At 40.1% G+C, this 17,443-nt stretch overlaps 5 protein-coding genes and 1 non-coding gene across 29 annotated transcripts in view; 3 read left to right on the top strand and 3 right to left on the bottom strand.

Moving 5' to 3' along the window:
* Positions 1-17,443, top strand: part of LOC6578319 (alpha-protein kinase 1) — a 48,730-nt gene that overhangs the window by 14,557 nt on the left and 16,730 nt on the right. For all 24 annotated transcript variants that reach the window (XM_032730488.2, XM_032730492.2, XM_032730499.2 and 21 more), the window contains exon 3: positions 17,146-17,207. In XM_032730488.2, coding sequence (XP_032586379.1) covers positions 17,146-17,207 — 62 coding nt within the window. The remainder of the gene's footprint in view (positions 1-17,145; positions 17,208-17,443) is intronic.
* LOC26528309 lies at positions 1,905-3,395 on the bottom strand. The gene is made up of 2 exons (XM_044010636.1): positions 2,278-3,395; positions 1,905-2,219 (listed from the first exon to the last, which is right to left on the bottom strand). Exon 1 carries the CDS (start codon positions 3,012-3,014, stop codon positions 2,637-2,639), a length of 378 nt encoding a protein of 125 aa, XP_043866571.1. The 5' UTR covers positions 3,015-3,395; the 3' UTR covers positions 1,905-2,219; positions 2,278-2,636.
* LOC6578316 (sodium channel protein Nach-like) lies at positions 3,495-4,609 on the bottom strand. Its single transcript, XM_032730517.2, has 4 exons — positions 4,469-4,609; positions 4,210-4,401; positions 3,935-4,153; positions 3,495-3,879 (listed from the first exon to the last, which is right to left on the bottom strand). Exons 1-4 carry the CDS (start codon positions 4,535-4,537, stop codon positions 3,628-3,630), a joined length of 732 nt encoding a protein of 243 aa, XP_032586408.1. The 5' UTR covers positions 4,538-4,609; the 3' UTR covers positions 3,495-3,627.
* LOC116803669 lies at positions 4,549-5,422 on the bottom strand. Its single transcript, XM_032730519.2, has 2 exons — positions 4,984-5,422; positions 4,549-4,931 (listed from the first exon to the last, which is right to left on the bottom strand). The coding sequence occupies exons 1-2, from the start codon at positions 5,364-5,366 to the stop codon at positions 4,613-4,615; spliced, it is 702 nt and encodes a 233-aa protein (XP_032586410.1). The 5' UTR covers positions 5,367-5,422; the 3' UTR covers positions 4,549-4,612.
* Positions 6,169-6,241, top strand: Trnak-cuu. The gene has a single exon. It is a non-coding gene; the product is annotated as a tRNA-Lys (tRNA).
* LOC6578318 lies at positions 8,765-9,656 on the top strand. Its single transcript, XM_002004195.4, has 3 exons — positions 8,765-9,025; positions 9,081-9,257; positions 9,329-9,656. Exons 1-3 carry the CDS (start codon positions 8,780-8,782, stop codon positions 9,503-9,505), a joined length of 600 nt encoding a protein of 199 aa, XP_002004231.3. The 5' UTR covers positions 8,765-8,779; the 3' UTR covers positions 9,506-9,656.

Raw genomic sequence — 17,443 nt, forward strand, 5'->3', positions numbered from 1 at the left:
GTTTAAACAGACTTAGCTTCAATTCCAATTTCCGTGCAACTAAAATTTGTTTTTATATTTTTGGTATGTGTTTTAATTGCTTGGCTGCGTTTGCCATAGTTAAGTCTCGCTCTTCCTCTCTCCTTCAGTCTATCTCTCTTCCTCTCAAGATATATAGATGTTTGCGTATATTTAGCTTAGATCTTAAATGCCAGCAGACCGAAACAAATTGTATGCCCCTGCACCCAAGATGCGGGCCAAGGTGGATGGAAATGCGAATACTAAATAAACAGAAATACGTGAATATATAAGTATAATACTTTATATATTTAATTCTAAATGTTCTGCTAACGGGACTCTCAACTAGTTGCAATTAATTGCGGCTAATTTCAATTAGAGTGAAGTCCAAAGTTTTTCAGAGCTACTGCCACATTGTAATTGTTGCTTAATCTGGCTTTTATTTTTATGTTTTTCTTATTTTTTTTTTTTTAAGCAATTGGCGCTGTTTTTTAGAGGTTGTTCAACTTCTTCACTCGTCGCGCTCGGCTGACTGCCAAGCGACTCGTCTGCTAACTGCAAATTCGTGAGTCTGTCATTCAGTCAGTCTCTCAGTCAGTCATCCAATCTAACTCTCAGCTAGGCAGTTTGTCAAATTGTCGCGTTTGGATGGGACTCGCTGAAATGTGTAACAGGAGAGACGCGCTAAGTGTGCACTGTCAGACACATGGCGGCTATAATAATGATACCCTGTAGCCAAGCAATGTACAAATATTGGATATGACAAGCTGGGGAAACGAGAGACAGATGTGTTAGAGAAACCTGGCTTGGGCTTATAATAGGAGAGAGAATAGTGATACGATAATGGAAGAGATAATAATGAAGATAATAATAATTGTCAGTCTAGTTGATCGAACTGTATATGCTCCTAACCAGAGCCCATTCTATTTGCTCGTTTGCAACCATGTTACTTCATGAATTTGAATGCGTATCTGCTAGTCCATCATATTATTATATGTTTTGTCATTGTCACAAAAGTGAAAATCGCTTTCTGTGCCCCGTTGGCACTTTTCCGACTTCCCTTTCTTGCTGCCCCACTCAGGTCTTTTGGGCAAGGCAATTGCCGTCGAGTGCGTCTTAAGATATTTTATTGTCTTTAACTCACATATGCGCATTAGGCCCGTTAATGCGTGCGTAGCAAACGGTAAAACGAGAAAATTGTGCTTTTACTTGAATACAGAAAAATTGTGCAAATTTAAGTGCCTGAACAAGCCCGAACTCAGTGTCTAGGCAATTTTGATAGAGGAATTCTGGTCCCGCTTGAGCTTTGGCCGATATTTGCATTTGACAATCAGATAGTACATCAGTAGGTAGCTCAATCCGTATATGGTCATAAAGCTGGCGCCCAGAAAGAGGCCTATGGCCCCTCCGAATGACACGATCAGCTGATCCATGCTGAAGACAACGCGACGCTTGATGCCCATCTTGGGTAGCTCTTGATTCAAGATAAACTTGCGGTCAAAGTTCTGTGAGTTCTCTGCACCACCGCCATTCTGTTAACAAATGTGATGAAAGTGGGGAAACTAAGCCATAAGAGGGGAAACTTACTGAATCAACTTTCTCGGTGACAATAAAGCTGATCTCCTTGCAGAGGGGCATGCAATCGCAGGGCTGCTCCAGCCACTTCTTACGCGCCAGGCACACCATTTGACTGACACTGCAAATGCGATCCTTGGGACCTTCCACATAGAAAAAGGGTTTGCAATGGCACAGAGCCAGGGCTCGGTTGATACGACACTCCATGCGACAAAGGCTGGGATGATAGGGCTGCAATGTGTAGTAGAAAATTGCGTATGAAGTAGGAGACGAAATGCAAAAATGGAAATGCATGACACCTACTGCATAATACTTGAGATTGTTCTCATCGATGTATCGGCACTTGCGATAGGCGATGGGCACATTGCGCACCTCGTTCTCCGCCGAAATGGAGTTGAGCATGAACTGTATGTGGTAGGTGCTCTTGTTACCCATGTCGAGGGCCACGGTGCGACGATCGTGTGGCATCAGAAACTCATTCACGTCGTGGACAAACTGAGTGAATAAATATACCTACCAAGAACTATCTTTGCACACTAAGGAAACTATTTACCAGAGTGACCGTAGTGCCAGGCATAGGTGCCTCAATAAGGGTGCGACAGTTGTCAAAGTAGGTGCACATTCGAATGGGCACTATGAGATTTTGCCTGATCAACGGACAATATTGTGGATCAAAGATAGATAGAATGTGATATTCATAGTTACTGAGCCTGTCTCTCTGTCGGAAATCCAAATTTCGCCAGCTGGCTCGTTGTCAGGCAGAGGCCCATTTCGGTTAGGGTGGACACAAACTCGGGAACTGCTGGCTGCTTCGGTATAGTGTATACCAACAATTTCCTTAACATCCGGGCAAAAGGCAAAGTCTGCACAGTCGTGTCATTCTCATAGGGTATCAATGTTTCGAAGTTATTGTATTGCAATCGATTCAAGACGTGCAAAAATTTGGTGTAATAGTTAATCTTTTCAGTGGGTATAGTCGCTTCAGGGAGCTCAGCATAGTCGTTGTCCCAGATACTGTCAATTATGATATCAGATCACTTAGTTGCTTGACGCGCAGATCTTACTCACTCGTTAATCAGCTTATACGTTAAGTAGGGAGGCAGTTGGGTGTACTGCGTGCAGAGGGTGATCCCTAGAATGGGAAACGAGCGCAGCGCGAATAGATATTCGTATTCGTAGATAATGGGATTATTCTGATAGCGCAGCCATTGTGACAGGCAACTGTCGACTGCATAGTAGCTGGATCCTATGATCACGGCCAGCCAGAAGATGCGTTCGAGAAAGTGGAGATCCTTGCGGGCGAGATATGGCATGCCATGTATGGCCGATTCCTTGCACACTTCCTTCCAGAAATCCATTGCTTCAGCCTTCTCCTGCTCCTGCTCCTGCTCTTGCTCCTGCTCTTGGCCCTCTGCGTTATTGTTTTCGCTCTGACTTGCCATGATGCACTGAGTGTTCCTGCTTGTGGCACTCCATTTTAACTAGCTCTGCTGTCGAGTCCTAGAGAAATGATGAGCTCTACAAACAAGGGACTCCGCCCACAACAAGCGGTTCCTCCTTAATGGTATTCTGTTGTAGCGCTAATGACTTTGCTGCATGCATATTCAATTAAATTGTCAGCTAAATGTGAACCATATTAAAATGATATTTATATTGAGCCCCATTCAGATTAATATTCAAATATCGATTTGGCTTTCCAAAGATCAAAGAAAATCGTAAAAATTTGTTCAGTTTTAAGGTCATATTAACACTTGTTTTTACATCTGAGCATCGTTTGCATTCAAATGCTTGTAATTAATTAAATAATGTCTTATGCAAATATTCAAATTTGATTCACACTTGATTCATTTGATTATTAATTAGCCCAAGCATATTTAATTTCTTGCTGCAATCAATGCTGGGGAGGCTTTGATTGAAAACCGAATTTGTCATTTATTAAAATGGAAGAAAACCCTCAAGCCTTAAGTGTATTAAGTGTACTGCCTGTAGTTGCTTGTAGTAGTTCGGGAAGGAAGCTTTAAGAGACTTTTTATTTATTTGTATTTTCGCATCTCATTAGGCAATTTTGATGGAAGGATTCTGATCCCGCTTGAGCTTTGGTCGATACTTGCATTTGACAACCAGGTAGTGCATGAGTAGATAGCTCAAGCCATATATGGTCATAAAGCTGGCGCCTAGAAAGAGGCCTATGGCACCTCCAATCGACATGATCAGCTGATCCATGCTGAAGACAACGCGACGCTTGATGCCCATCTTTGGGAGTTGTTGAGTGAGGACAATAGTGCCCTCAAAGCCACTAACGCCATTCTTTGGAATAATATGTTAGGAATATGAGGGGGCTATATGGAAATTGTAAGCTTACTATTTCCTTTTTCTCGGTAACAGTAAAGCTGATCTCCTTGCAGAGGGGCATGCAATCGCAAGGCTGCTCCAGCCACTTCTTACGCGCCAGGCACACCATTTGACTGACACTGCAAATGCGATCCTTGGGACCTTCCACATAGAAAAAGGGTTTGCAATCGCACAGAGCCAGGGCTCGATCGATGCGACACTCCATGCGGCACAAACTGGGATGATAGGGCTGCAAATTGCAGTAGGATCGGAAATCAATTGGAAGTGGATATGCACGACACCTACTGCATAGTACTTGAGATTGTTCTCGTCGATGTATCGGCACTTGCGATAGGCGATGGGCACATTGCGCACATCCGTCTCGGCCGAAAAGGAGTTGAGAATCAGCGTAATCTCGTATGAGTTTATGGTGTCCATGTTGATGCTCACCGTGCGACGATCATTCGGCATCAAAAACTCGTACACATCGTGAATAAACTGAGTCAGTGGACAAATGCAATACATATATGAAGTATTATTTATACGATCTGTGGAAGCTACTTACCAGAGTTACCAAAGTTCCGGATACGGCTGGCTTGATTTGGGTGCGACAATTGTCAAAGTAGGTGCACATACGAACGGGCACTGTGAGGTTTTGTCTAATCAACGGATAGTATAAATGAAGAAGATGCCTTCTTATTAATTTATATTATACTTGCTCTACATGTTTCTGAAGGGTAAAGCCAAAGCTCGCCAGCTGGCTCGTTGTTAAGCAGAGGCCCATTTCGGTTAGGCTGGACACAAGTTCGGGCACCTCCTGCTGCTTGGGTAAGGTGTTCTTCAACAGTTTCCTCAAAACCCGGACATAGGGCAAATTCTGCAGAGTCGTATCATTTTCATAGGGTATCAATGTCTCCAAGTTGTCGTATTGCAGGCGATGCAAGACATGCAAAAATTTGACGTAATATTGCATACTTTCGTCGTCAATCCCGGTTTCACTGATCTCAGACGAGTCGCTCTCCCAAATGCTGTCGATTATGATATTAGCTCTAGCAGTCTTCCTCGACTCTTCATACTCACTCAACGACCAATTTATGGGTTATACTGGAGGGCAGCTGATAATAGTGCGTACAGACTGTGGCGCCTGCGTAGGGAAACGAGCGCAAGGCAAACATATACTCATATTCGTAGATGATGGGATTATCCTTGTATCGTTGCCATTGGGCGATGCAGCTGTTGACTGCATAGTAAGTTGAGGCTATGATCATGGCCAGCCAGAAGATGCGCTCGAGAAAGTGGAGATCCTTGCGGGCGAGATACGGCATTCCATGTATGGCCGATTCCTTGCACACTTCCATCCACCAATCAATTGCCTCATCCTGCTCCTGTTTCTCCTTGTGATCCTCCTGCTGTTGCTGCTTGTCCTCGGTGTGCTCTGCCATATTGCACTGACGCTTCAGCATGTGACACGTTGGCTTTTAAATAGCTTCGCCATCGACCCATCGACTTTGTAATGATGCGTCCTAGCCATTAAGGACTCCTCCCACTCCCATAAGGAGCCAGTCCCTAATAGTATTCTCTTGTAGCTTGAATTGTTTTCATGCATGCATATTCAATTACAATGTAAAAACATGATTTGAGGTATAATAAAACATAGATTTGGTTTTACGCTGGAAGGTTAGGCACAGCTAAGGTAGCTCATATTAACACTTGTATTTACATATGAACAACTTTTGTGTAGAAATTGATATAATTTTTATGCAAATGCCGAAAATTGGTTTCACGCTCAATTCATTTGTTTACTAATCAAGCTAATTTGGAAATGGCTTAGGCTTTGTGTTAATAATCAAGTTATGCATTTTTGAGCTCAGTTAGGGCCTAAGAGTTTTGATCTCAAGGTCGTAGGTGCGAGTCACATTTTGGATGGAGGATTTTATGACACGAATTGTTGAATATTGTTGTGAATATAAGGGCGATTATATATTGTACTCATAAATCTTGATGTATGATGAATTGAACAGTTATTAATATTTCATTTATTTTCCATCTTACATGGCTGTGTATCACTTATTAAGTGACCCTCGCATTATGTATTCTATATACATTTATATATTTTTTATATTGCATTAAAGCTAAGTTTCTTTTATTATCTGTCAGCTTAATTCGACATCTTCTTAAGCAGACCTCGCAAATTTGTTCATTCGTCCATTCTTGCATTCCTTTCGCGCTTTGCCTGTTAGAGCTTTGACGCGTTGCGTTATCATCGCCCGGCTAGCTCAGTCGGTAGAGCATGAGACTCTTAATCTCAGGGTCGTGGGTTCGAGCCCCACGTTGGGCGAAGCATTTTTTGTATTAAATATTTTTTATTTTTGTATTAGAATTGAACATTTTGTTGTTTTGCCTGTGCGGGAGTAGTCTAGAAATAGACGCACATTTAAGTGGGACTATGGCTAATAAGCTGTTATTTATAGCGCTCAACCTGAACAGTGTCAGCAGCAACAACAGCAGCAACAGCAACAATTATAATCACAGCGCTGACGCAATAGTCGATGACAACATCTCGTTTTATTTTATTTCTTCTCTGATTGCTTGGAAATGGATAAAAGCCGCATTCAAGGCCGCAGCTCAACTTGTGGAAATGGCACAGTGCAATTCGCATTTGTATTGAGGTTTTTTCTTTATTTTTCTACTTTTTTGTTTTTATTAAATGTCGCTTGTCGCTTGGCTTTTGCTGGCCCGCATTCAAAGAGAGTGCACAGGATGTGCAGGAAAGCCAGGCGAACTGAGAAACTAGCAAACTGGCACAAGGCTATTAAGGCGAGGATGAATAGAGCTCGAGTGACATTGACTAGGGTAACGATACAATTGATGTACTGGAAGGAATACAAAGTTTGTGTTATATATACTATATATTTGTTGAATTATATAAAATTATTTAAATCTTGTGACAGCAGAGTGCATGGAGAACAACAGAATGTTGCTCAAGCATTCAATCTTTTCAAATTGGCTTACAATTCCCAAGTGGTGAGGGTACAACAACAGCATAATCTCTTGATAATAGAACCACCAGGCTTTCAGTTTTTTCTTCTGTTACCTAGTTTTATTGTTGATTAGTAATAGTTAGTGAGTGTTCCTTATTTACACCTAATTTCAATGAATCATAAACATTTTAGTTCCGAGAAACAGCTTTATAGAGTTGCTATAGCTTATCTAGCTCGGTTTGTGATGCCTGCTCACACATTACAAAAGAGTTTATTTGTGAGTATCAGTTTGTCTATATATACAGTCGACCATACCCGCATACCTGTGTAAACTAAGGTAATCAAATGCCTTAACTTTTAACTAAAAATTAAGTTTAATAACCTTAAACAGTTTCGATTACAACTGCAATCTTTGTCGTTCGCCTAAAGTGAAAGATCTTTTGTTTCGTTTAACACTTGGTAAAAAGTATGTGAAAACTGTGCAAGAAATAGCCTCTCTCGCTCTCACCCACTAATAATCCCTCTATCTGTCTCCTTCTCTGTTGCTCGGATGTGGACAATGATCCCCCGCAGATTGTAATCGGAGGCATGCGAAAAGTGTTTCCTCTTCAGCTTCAGCGCAACAATGAAAATGAAGAAGACAAGTCGTTATATTAATTACTTTGCATTATTGTTTAAAGCAAACTGCGGGCAATTGTTGCTGTTGCTCTTGCTGTTGCTGTTGCTGTTGCTGACGTAGATGTGTTGCTGTTGCTTTGATGAGACTGTCTGTCGTTTAGCTTGGCACTTTGACATGCTGTGCATATTGAAATGATGTTGCGTGATTGAATTGCACATACCATTTACTCTAAATCTATAGACAAACACACTCTACACATACCTATTGTTCCATGTACAATAGTGATTGCCAAACTTGGAGTTGCTCTGTGGTTTCTTCTATTGTTCGATTCTACATTCCAAATTGGCAAAGAAGCTATACAAACGCTGAAGCAGCCTCTACTCGTGTGAATCAGAAGAGAAGCTTCTCTTATGCATATACTGATCCTTGTATTATCAATGGGATCTGCGAGTCATACTTGAACTATCTCTCTAAATGTAGCTAGTATACCCAATTACCACAATCCGACAATGGATTTACAGGGTATACAGAACAAGCTGCAATTAATAATACGGTTTTTATGAAATTGCGAGAGTAACAGAAAAATGTTCTATTAGATCCGAGATAAAGTCGAGAGACGAGACTCGTGTCAATTACGTGTGCTGTGTGTGGGTGTGGCATCAACAACAACAACAACAACAAGCTTGTTGCTGTTGTCAATGTTGTTGGCGTCATTGTTATTGTTATCATTATTGTTGTTGTCTACACGGGCAATTATATGCATAAAATATTATCCCTCTCTCTCTCTCTCTTTCTCTCTGTCTGTCTGTCTGTGTGTGAGTTGGGTTTGTCTGCGTTTGCACAAATGTATACAAATCAGCATTCAATGTCAGCCAAAAGCTTAAGATATATCAGCAATATGAGCTAAATATATAACGCAGCTATACGAGGGCTGATTGATAAGATTTGTTTCATACTTATATGCTTTTCATATATTTTAGTATTTTATAAGTAACCTTTGCTCATCGTTACCTCAAGATCTCAAGATCTCTCCCCCCACTTCTCGTTGAATTGTAAATAACCTCTGTAACGACTCATCTATATCAGAATTATAACTTGTTTGTCGTGTTTCGCAACTCGTCGATCGTATCGTAAATTATGTACAATTCACAACAAGTTGTAATGTAAAATGTAAAATGACAAGATTGATTAGCCTTCCTTTACAATGTGCCATGGCCAATTAGTCAGCTATATAAATAGCTGGAAATCTGTAACAGAGTTACAGAAGTTGTCTAAAATGTTGCTGCCGTCGCTGCTGTTGCTGACCCTTCAAATGCTCTGCCAGGTCCTGGCAGTTGATTACGAGATGCTTATTGATGATCCTGATGTCTTCACCGACTGCCTGGAAAATCCGCCAGGTGCAAAAGGTGCGAGTGGCCTGTTCAATTTGGATGAATTGACATTCTCACTGAATGGCGACAAGATACATGTGGAGGGCAATGTGACAACCGTGTGGGATGTAGAGCCAACAGATCGTATAACGGTAAATTGTATTGCCATCGAATGTTACAAGTTAAATGAATGAATCGAGTCGTTAGGCTTCAGCGCGTCTAATGCAATTGGATCGAGGCATTTGGCAACCCACTGTCTTCAGCATTGCCACGCAGGACTTTTGCTCTCTTATGTACGATAAGGATCAGTACTGGTTCAAGTATTGGACTCGCTATGTTGAAGACATGGATGCCATGAAATCCAAGTGTGTCAATCATAAGGGAGTAAGTGCTCAAATTGCTTCGCCTAGATCCCCTGCTGATCCTTTGCTCTCCTCTCTCCCCACTCGCTGCAGACGAAGTTAGTTCATTCGCCCTTCGACATAAATATGGTGCTGACCAATGTCCGGGGCACCACTCTGCACGGTCGCTATAAGATTGTCGTCACCTTGGAAGCCTTCGACGACGAGAAGAATGTTAAGCGCCCGGAGAGCATTTGCATGGAGATCATTGGCGATTGTGAGAGGCTGTGAGAATCCTGGAAATTTCCTTAATGTTTGATTTATAATAAACGAAGAAGGTGTTGTAGCTGGAGTAGGAATGCAAACGATATATCGATATATATCTATATAAATTTTATACGAACACTTTTTTCTCTTGCATAAATCTTCGATACATAATGAACAACTGATGGATGATGATGATATTCATTTCGTATAATTTGTTTTATAATGGCGGATCTCTCTCTCTCTTACTCTCTATCTCTTCTTTACTATCCTTCTCTCTGACTCTCCTCTCTCTCTTTGACTCTTTGAATCTGTCTCCTCTACCTCTCTCTATGTATATTCCCCTCTCTCTCATTCTGGTTCTCATCTTGCAGTCATCACAATGTGTAGAGGGTATTATATTATAGCTTTTTGTATAAAGTCCCCCCATTTGATTTTGATTTTCTGTGGCTGCGGCACGCGCTGATGTCAACAGACATTCAACTGTCATTCGAGATTGGCCTTTGTTATCGGTCTGTATGTATACATACATAAGTATATGTGTGTAAGTATATACATACATATGATTTAAGAGCTCTTCAAGCGTTTCGCTTGTGTTGCAAGCTGCAGTTGCAGTTGCAGTCGCCGTTGCAGTTACATTTTGTAGTTTTGTATTTCAAGTCTCAGCACAGTGCCTGCTACTTGTATTCCGCCCGCATGTGGCATGTGGCATGTGGCAACGCGATCGCCTGTTCGGTTTTATTTTGTTTTTGTTTTTCTTATTCTGTAATTGAAGTGAACGCCAAATGCAAATTGCACGGCTGTCAAGTTATTAAATTACTTGATGAATGAATACACAAATCGTGGCATCCATCTATCCATCTATCTAGATTCTCAGCCATATGCCACACGATTTTCAATTGGCTGCGCATTCAATTTTAAGTGTCGATTCATTGCGCAGCAAAACTTTCAACTTTGCCAAAATAAAAACGTTATTACTTAGTAGCAGCAGCATAAAGGCCTTCAGCCCAGGCGTTCGTTCGTTCATCCCGCCTGCAACACACTTTCATTCCGAATGCTATATGCTCGTTCAGTTAGTAATCAAGCGGGTATATTGGCTGCCTTTCATTCAGTGCATTAAACATTTGCTTGTTCCATGATCTTAAATCATGTTTTGAGTCCTAAAAGTCTTCGAAATGAAATATATTTAATATGTTGCATATTAGGCGAGTATTATGCAGTCATTGCCCCCTTCTTTTTACATCGCTTTATCACTCTTCTGCAACTTTCTAAATCAGAAACAAAACACAAAAAAAGGTGCAAATTATTAGCGCACGACTCGACTCAATTATTTGGGCCCCCGCCGGCCTATATAGAAAATCAATTTTTTTGATAGAACTCTCCACGATGGCCTTTAGTCATAAAAAAAATGCTGCCTGCTACTCGCTTTGCATATTGTGCCACTACGTTAAAAAAAGTTGCTAACCCAAAAAACAATTTCGCTATGTAGGACGTGGCAGCCGAACCGAACTGAGCAACTGAACCCGTTTGGCTAGCCAAACAGCTAAGCTGCTGCCTGTTGGCTGCTGGCTGCTGGCTGCTGGCTGCTCTAGCTCACCTTAAGATTCACAAGCTCTCTACGGGAAGCACAGAAATTATCAAACAGCAACAGCAACAACAACTGCAACAGCAACAAATTTTTAGTTGCATGAATGGCGGCTGTGAGAAGCAGCTGAGCAACGTTTTAAACTCGTGTAGGATGTGTTGCTGTTTTTTTTTTTTTTTTTGCTGCTTTGTAGGCTATTGGAAAGATCAAGAGTTTATACACTATATATATAAATAGGTGTGTGTGTGTATGTGTGAGAACTTTTCCAGTTTTGCCGCTGCCTTTGGCACATTCACTGACTGTTGTTGTTGTTGCAACGCCTCTTTGGCTGCTGTTGTGGGCACAGCGTTTGCCAGTTAAATAGATGCACTGAGAGAAATGTATAGCAAATACAAAATTAATTACCAGAAATTTCCATAAGCTTGTTAATTAATAAGGTAAATAAATAAATCTAGAAAAATGTTGTGTAACTGAATATAAACAGTGCAACAAAACACACTGAGAGAAATGAACTAAAATCCCAGCATAAACATAAATATTTTTTGTTCTTTATACACTTTCTTTAATGTTTTATTGCAGTCTACTTTTCTCTCAGTGTAGCGCTCATAAGATTGCTCGCTGCACATTTCACAGCAGCTGCTGCTGCTGCTGCCTACAGCTCGCAGGCAAACTGGAAAGTGTTGGCTTTTGCACTCGCCACACACACACAGACACATAGACACACTCACCCTACACACACATGCTTAATTTCCCACCTATATTTGTGTGTTTTCCAAGTCTTTTAATAGCTGCTGCCACGCTTTCGATTCGAAACCCTTGCCTCAATTTGTTGCACACTCTCTGCTTAGTCGAAGAGATTAGGCCTCTAAGTACGCATTCGCCTGTCTGCTAATAATGGCTCATTCATGGACTTCGAGGCGCGTAGCCAATGCCCTAAGCGCCGAGAAGAGGCAAGGGTGAGGGTAGAGGGGCACAGAGGGAGGGTAGAGTGGGGAGCAGCTCACAAACCGAAAATTCAACGCCAACGCCGTAACAAAACTTGGCTAAAATGCCCGTAATGACAGGCTTGCGTGTGTGCCACAAACTCTTGGCCCGGTCAGCGCTCACACACACACACACATATACACACACACCCAACACAATTTTCATTCATAAAATGCCGACAAGTCCGAGTCACGTCAACTTTAACGATATTTTGCCCACGCATTGGGCCCAAAGTCTTTGGCTTATCAAGTTGTTGTCGAGTTGATTTTGAATGCTCGTTCATATGGTGATAAACAAATGAGTATATTGGCTTTGTGACAATGTAATATGTAACTGCAGTCGGTTGGCGTGGCAGACCCCATTCATGATATATCCTAGTCAAGTACTTCATTTATATCCATTTTTCGGTATTTTCATTGAGCGAGCATTATGAAGTCTGTGCTTGCTGCTGCTGTTGTGTTTCTCGCCTTGTCAATGTTTACAAAAAATTGAAAATTATTTATTTATTTAATAGATTACTTTTCATTATGTTTTGCATCGACAAATATTTACTGTTACGTGGGTTGCTTTCTGTGCGTCAATCATACGGAAATCGTTTTCTTCTTGAACAATTTTTTGACATAGCAAATTATGCAATTTTTTTTTTTTTCAAATTTTCGAGATATTTAGCATTTTGCCTTGGACTTTATTTATATTAATTTATTATAATGTATAGTTTACTAGGATTGTGGGCGGTAGAACGCAAGAATTCGAGGAATTTGAGCAAATTGATTTTTGGTAGTAACAATTAAGGTGAGGTTTTATTTGGATGAAATGGCCTGATTCTAAGCTGATGAATGAGGTGTGGGAGTTAGAATAGGGTAATTAGGCATTTTGGGCAATAGCTTTTAAAGAAATACGGCTCTACTTTGAACGCTTTCTTTTTGGTTGAATTCAGAGAAATCTAGAACTGGGAATATGTTAAAGAAACCTCACTGATTCCTGCGAGTTCAATTCTTATAGCTCATTTGCTGGCTCTATTTACAGATGAGAGTTATAATCTATACTCTCAACTCTTAGCTACTCGATGTTACTCTTTAGTTTTCGAGCGAGAAATCGGAAAAAATAAAAAATAAAATTCGCAGCAATATATAATTATTTAATACCCTAGCTTTGGCAATCGAAGCGTCTTCAACATGCAATCGATTGTGGTAGGTCAAGTAAATAATCGCAGCGAATCAACGAATTGCTGCCAAATAAGGCGCATCAGACAGTCTGTCTTGTCTGTCTGTCTCTTTTTCCTTTCCTCTCTCGCTCACTCTCCGTGTCTGTCTGTCAGTCTGTCTGCTGGTGGGCCATTGAGTGACAAGCAGAGCTCCTTCTCCAACGTCTCCAGTCACAAGATCTACCGCCAACTTCTCCGTCTGCTTCTTCGACTCTTGTCGTTGTCGTCGTGTTATGAATTATAAAAACCTTTAGCAGTCACAAGTCTTGGCGTCTGTCTTTATTACGTAGTAGACGTAGCAGCGGCAAAGCCAAAAGGCACAGCAAACAATAAGAGTATACCCTGTAAGAGCATACCCTGTAAGGGCATATGTGCTATGCGCAGATTACTAATATTGTTGAAAGTCTCCGACTCTAGTTTTTGGTATAATTTAGAAACTTACCCATAATTTTAGCTATATTTTTAGCTATAAATTGATAGCTTGATTGTAATTCAGCCATAGCTGATAAGCGCGGAATTGAATCCAAGTTCTTTTGACTTACTAAAGAGCTGCTTGGTACTTTATTGATTACCCAGTTGGTAAGGTATTTTACTGTCAACTGCTTTTGGATTAAAGCATGTTATGCAGAATGTCACATAACGAGGGATAAAGAGAGAGTGAGAGAGAGAGGGGGGAGATGTGTGTAGAGTGTGCGAGTGAAATGCGCTTTGCGCTGTGCAGAAATAACCGAAATCGATTTCCGTTCATTTCTGTAGTTGCGCCTCTTTCATGCGGCTCAATGCACTCGGCGACTGCGTCACCTCTTTTATGCAACGTCTGCTCCACTGCCTGCCCCACTGTCTAGGGCCGCTTGTCCCACTGCCGCAGCTGTAGCGGCAGCGGCAGCGGCAGCTTTTTGTTTGCATTTTGGCTTCGCTGCTCTTTTTATTTTATTTGTATTTTTTTGTTTTGTAAATGGATTTTGTCGATTGGCATTTGCGCGAACCTTTTATTGTGCTTATTTTTGGGCTTTCGGCTGCAGGAAAAAGCGAAATGTGAAATGCGAAAGCGAATTTCAAATTGCATTGCAGTGCGAATAATGCCCAGCAGCGAATGTTGTAAGGGGTATAAAAGACTGTATAGATAACTTACCCATATCTGTTGTCTGTCTTTCCCTTTCAAAATGAAAGCAAGACTTTCAATTCTAGAGTTCTCAAACTACTACAGCTATAATAATACTACTTTGGCTTTCCTTACCAGCCTTTATATCTTGGCATAGAATAAATGGCTTTAACACTTTCATGTATTTGCATGCATGGGTAACTCCAAGTCGTTGACGCCCTTTTAGAGCATTCCTAACCCTTTTTTTTTGTCGGGCAAATTTGCTGAACTGAACAGAGAGAAATGAATCCCGAACGCTTCTGGCTGCTGCAACACTTGACTGACCATTGAATTGAGCCATTGACCAGGGATTGCTTTCATCATCAATTTCAGGCCTGGCGGCTCGAATTCAATGTCAATTTGTGCAGCTGTAATTGAAACTCGGAGCAGAAGCAACAAAAACGAGAGCAATAAAAATGTGCGTAACGACTGTTTAAGTTGGCTTTCGTCTGTCTATATATATATATGTGTGTGTGTGTGTGTGTGTGTGAGTGTTTACTGTAGTTGCGTGGCCGAAACCAGTTTTCACTTTTTGTTTTTATTGGCCATTTGTTGCTTCTTTAACTTGCGCTTATTCTCAAATTATGTGTATATAAAAGAAAAATCTCCTGACTACTTTTTATGATCGCCTCTCTGTGTGTGTTTGCACAATTTGCAGACGTTTTGTCTTTTATGGCCTGACAATGAAACCACTATAAAAAGGAAAAAAAAAAAACAGTGAGAACATTGCAATGGGACTTGGCCTACCAACTGCATAATACTCGCTTAAAATATTTTAGTTTCAATAATGATAAAACTGATGGGGAGGGGGATTAACTGCTTGAGCAGGTTAACAGAGATCCACTCGGAACACTCACTGAGGAGGGTGCATATAAGAGTATATATAGATGGCAGTCATCTACATCCATATGGAAAGAAAGAGGCGACTAAGAGATCCGAGTATACCCACCATTCACAATTTAAGCGAGCATGAAACAGCAGCTACCACAGCGAGAACTAAAACTCGTGTGGCTTTTGACCATATTTCGCATAGACAACATTTTGCTTAGCCATATTGTGAATCGTAGTTTGCTTGGCTTTGCAATTCGCTGGTCGTTGGCTTTGGCTGGAAAACACTTTCGTTCTGCTTACCTGTTGATTGCAGTTGGCCATAAAAGAACAGTGGAAACGGGTAAACTTTATTAAGCACAGCGCGCCACAGGCAGCCACAGCAGCCCTTCGATTAATGCACATCAATTAAGTTCACAGTCAAGGTTGGAGCAGGTGCTAATTGCTGTCTGCCATGTCGTCACCTTTGTCTGCCTAGTAAAAGACTCAATTTATAGAAAAGCCTTGACTAAATGGTTACACTATTACAAAATATAGATATTACGCATAAGAGATAAGCAATATAATAATAATTCCATTTTTGGGTATACGTAATGCGAAGCCTTGAAAAATTACTGAAACTATAAAAAATCATGCTATAGTTCTGATGAATTTTCAAGACTTTTTTAATGTTACTCTGCATTAAGAGTTAAACTTAGTCTTAACGTATTGCTAATTCATATCACTCAGTTTTACCTAAGAATATCAAAATAAATTTAGACAAGAAATACTTATATGGATATATTAGTGGTATTTCCTATACAAACTCTATGTGCTTCTGAGCAATTTATTTACTATGTTGCAGAATTTTATCCAATTAAATTTTAAATAAGATTTTTATGCTGATTGATGAAAGCGAAAATGCAGTCAATTGAGTTGATTTCTGCCTTTTCATTGAGTTAAATTGTTGTTAAATTGTTATACACATACATATGTATATATACAGACATATATTAGTCAAACTTTTCATTAGTTTTAATGAAATGCACAGACAACAAAAGTTGGTTTCCTTAATGAGCTCTGAACACAACAACGTGAACTTCAATCCTCCCCTTAACAGAATTTTTCTCCTTCAGTTCAGAAGTTTAGCTTGCCAACAACTTTTGACATGTCCAAAATTCGCTTTTAGCTAATTAGGAGGAGGTACAGGATTCATTTTAAAGAACATGCAAAGCCTTGTTATGCCCAAAGAATATTTGTTCACTTTGTTCACGTGTTTAACTTTATTTAAGTAAACAAATTATGATAAAATAAATTGAATTTATCTAAATAATAATGATATAAATTTAAAACGTTGACATATTACACTGCTCAGCAAATTTATGGGTCTTAAAAGATATTGAGTTATGGCCAATTGAAGACAGTTATTGCCAATATAAGCCTTTAATACCCTCTAGGTTTTTAAAGCGGCTAAGTAGGGGTATTTTGACTTGGGGCAAACATGTGTAGGATTCAATAGGAATTTATAAGTGAAAGTATAACATAATTAAAAATATATTTAAGAAATATGTACGTATGTATATGTATGTAAAAATACTTAAATGTATTCCTCATACGTTATGTGTTTGCTAGGGTATTAACTAAGCTTGAACCCTTTTACATATTCTTTTGATAGCATTTTCTATTCACGATTGAGCCACACGTAGTCACAATTTGTCAGGATTTGGGCGTTTGTCCGAACTGTCTATAAAAAGGATGAGTCAATAAAAGAATCAATAGAGGAAGCCCTAAGGCTAACTCTTTATATAGTGAGGGAAAGTGGGAGGGTCAAAAGGGTTAGACTTTTGCCTTTGATGCGATTTTCTATTGAATTTGATAGGATTTTGAAAACATTTTTATTATATATTTTTCTAATCCATTTCTTTCTTCTTCTCTTCCCATTCCAGAACACATCTCCGCTATGGGAGGACTTTGTGGCCAAGGCTAGCAAGCTGCACACATGTCTGCGGTAAGTCGATAAATCGGAATTCGATTTAAAAATCGGAATAGAAAATAAATACAAATTCAAGTTGAACCTCAAATTCAAAAAATTTGATCAGCTTTAAGTTATTTCCTTATTTAAAGGAATTGTAAAAGGAGAGCTCGAATGAAGAAATAAATATTGAAGCAATTGCAGACAAATTGTAGTATTACAGTAAAGACTCTCCAATGTGCACTACTTTATGAGCTCACTGTGGCTGTGCT

This window comes from Drosophila mojavensis, unplaced genomic scaffold, assembly GCF_018153725.1.
Source record: "Drosophila mojavensis isolate 15081-1352.22 unplaced genomic scaffold, ASM1815372v1 contig_80, whole genome shotgun sequence".
NCBI classification, from domain to species: Eukaryota; Metazoa; Arthropoda; class Insecta; order Diptera; family Drosophilidae; genus Drosophila; species Drosophila mojavensis.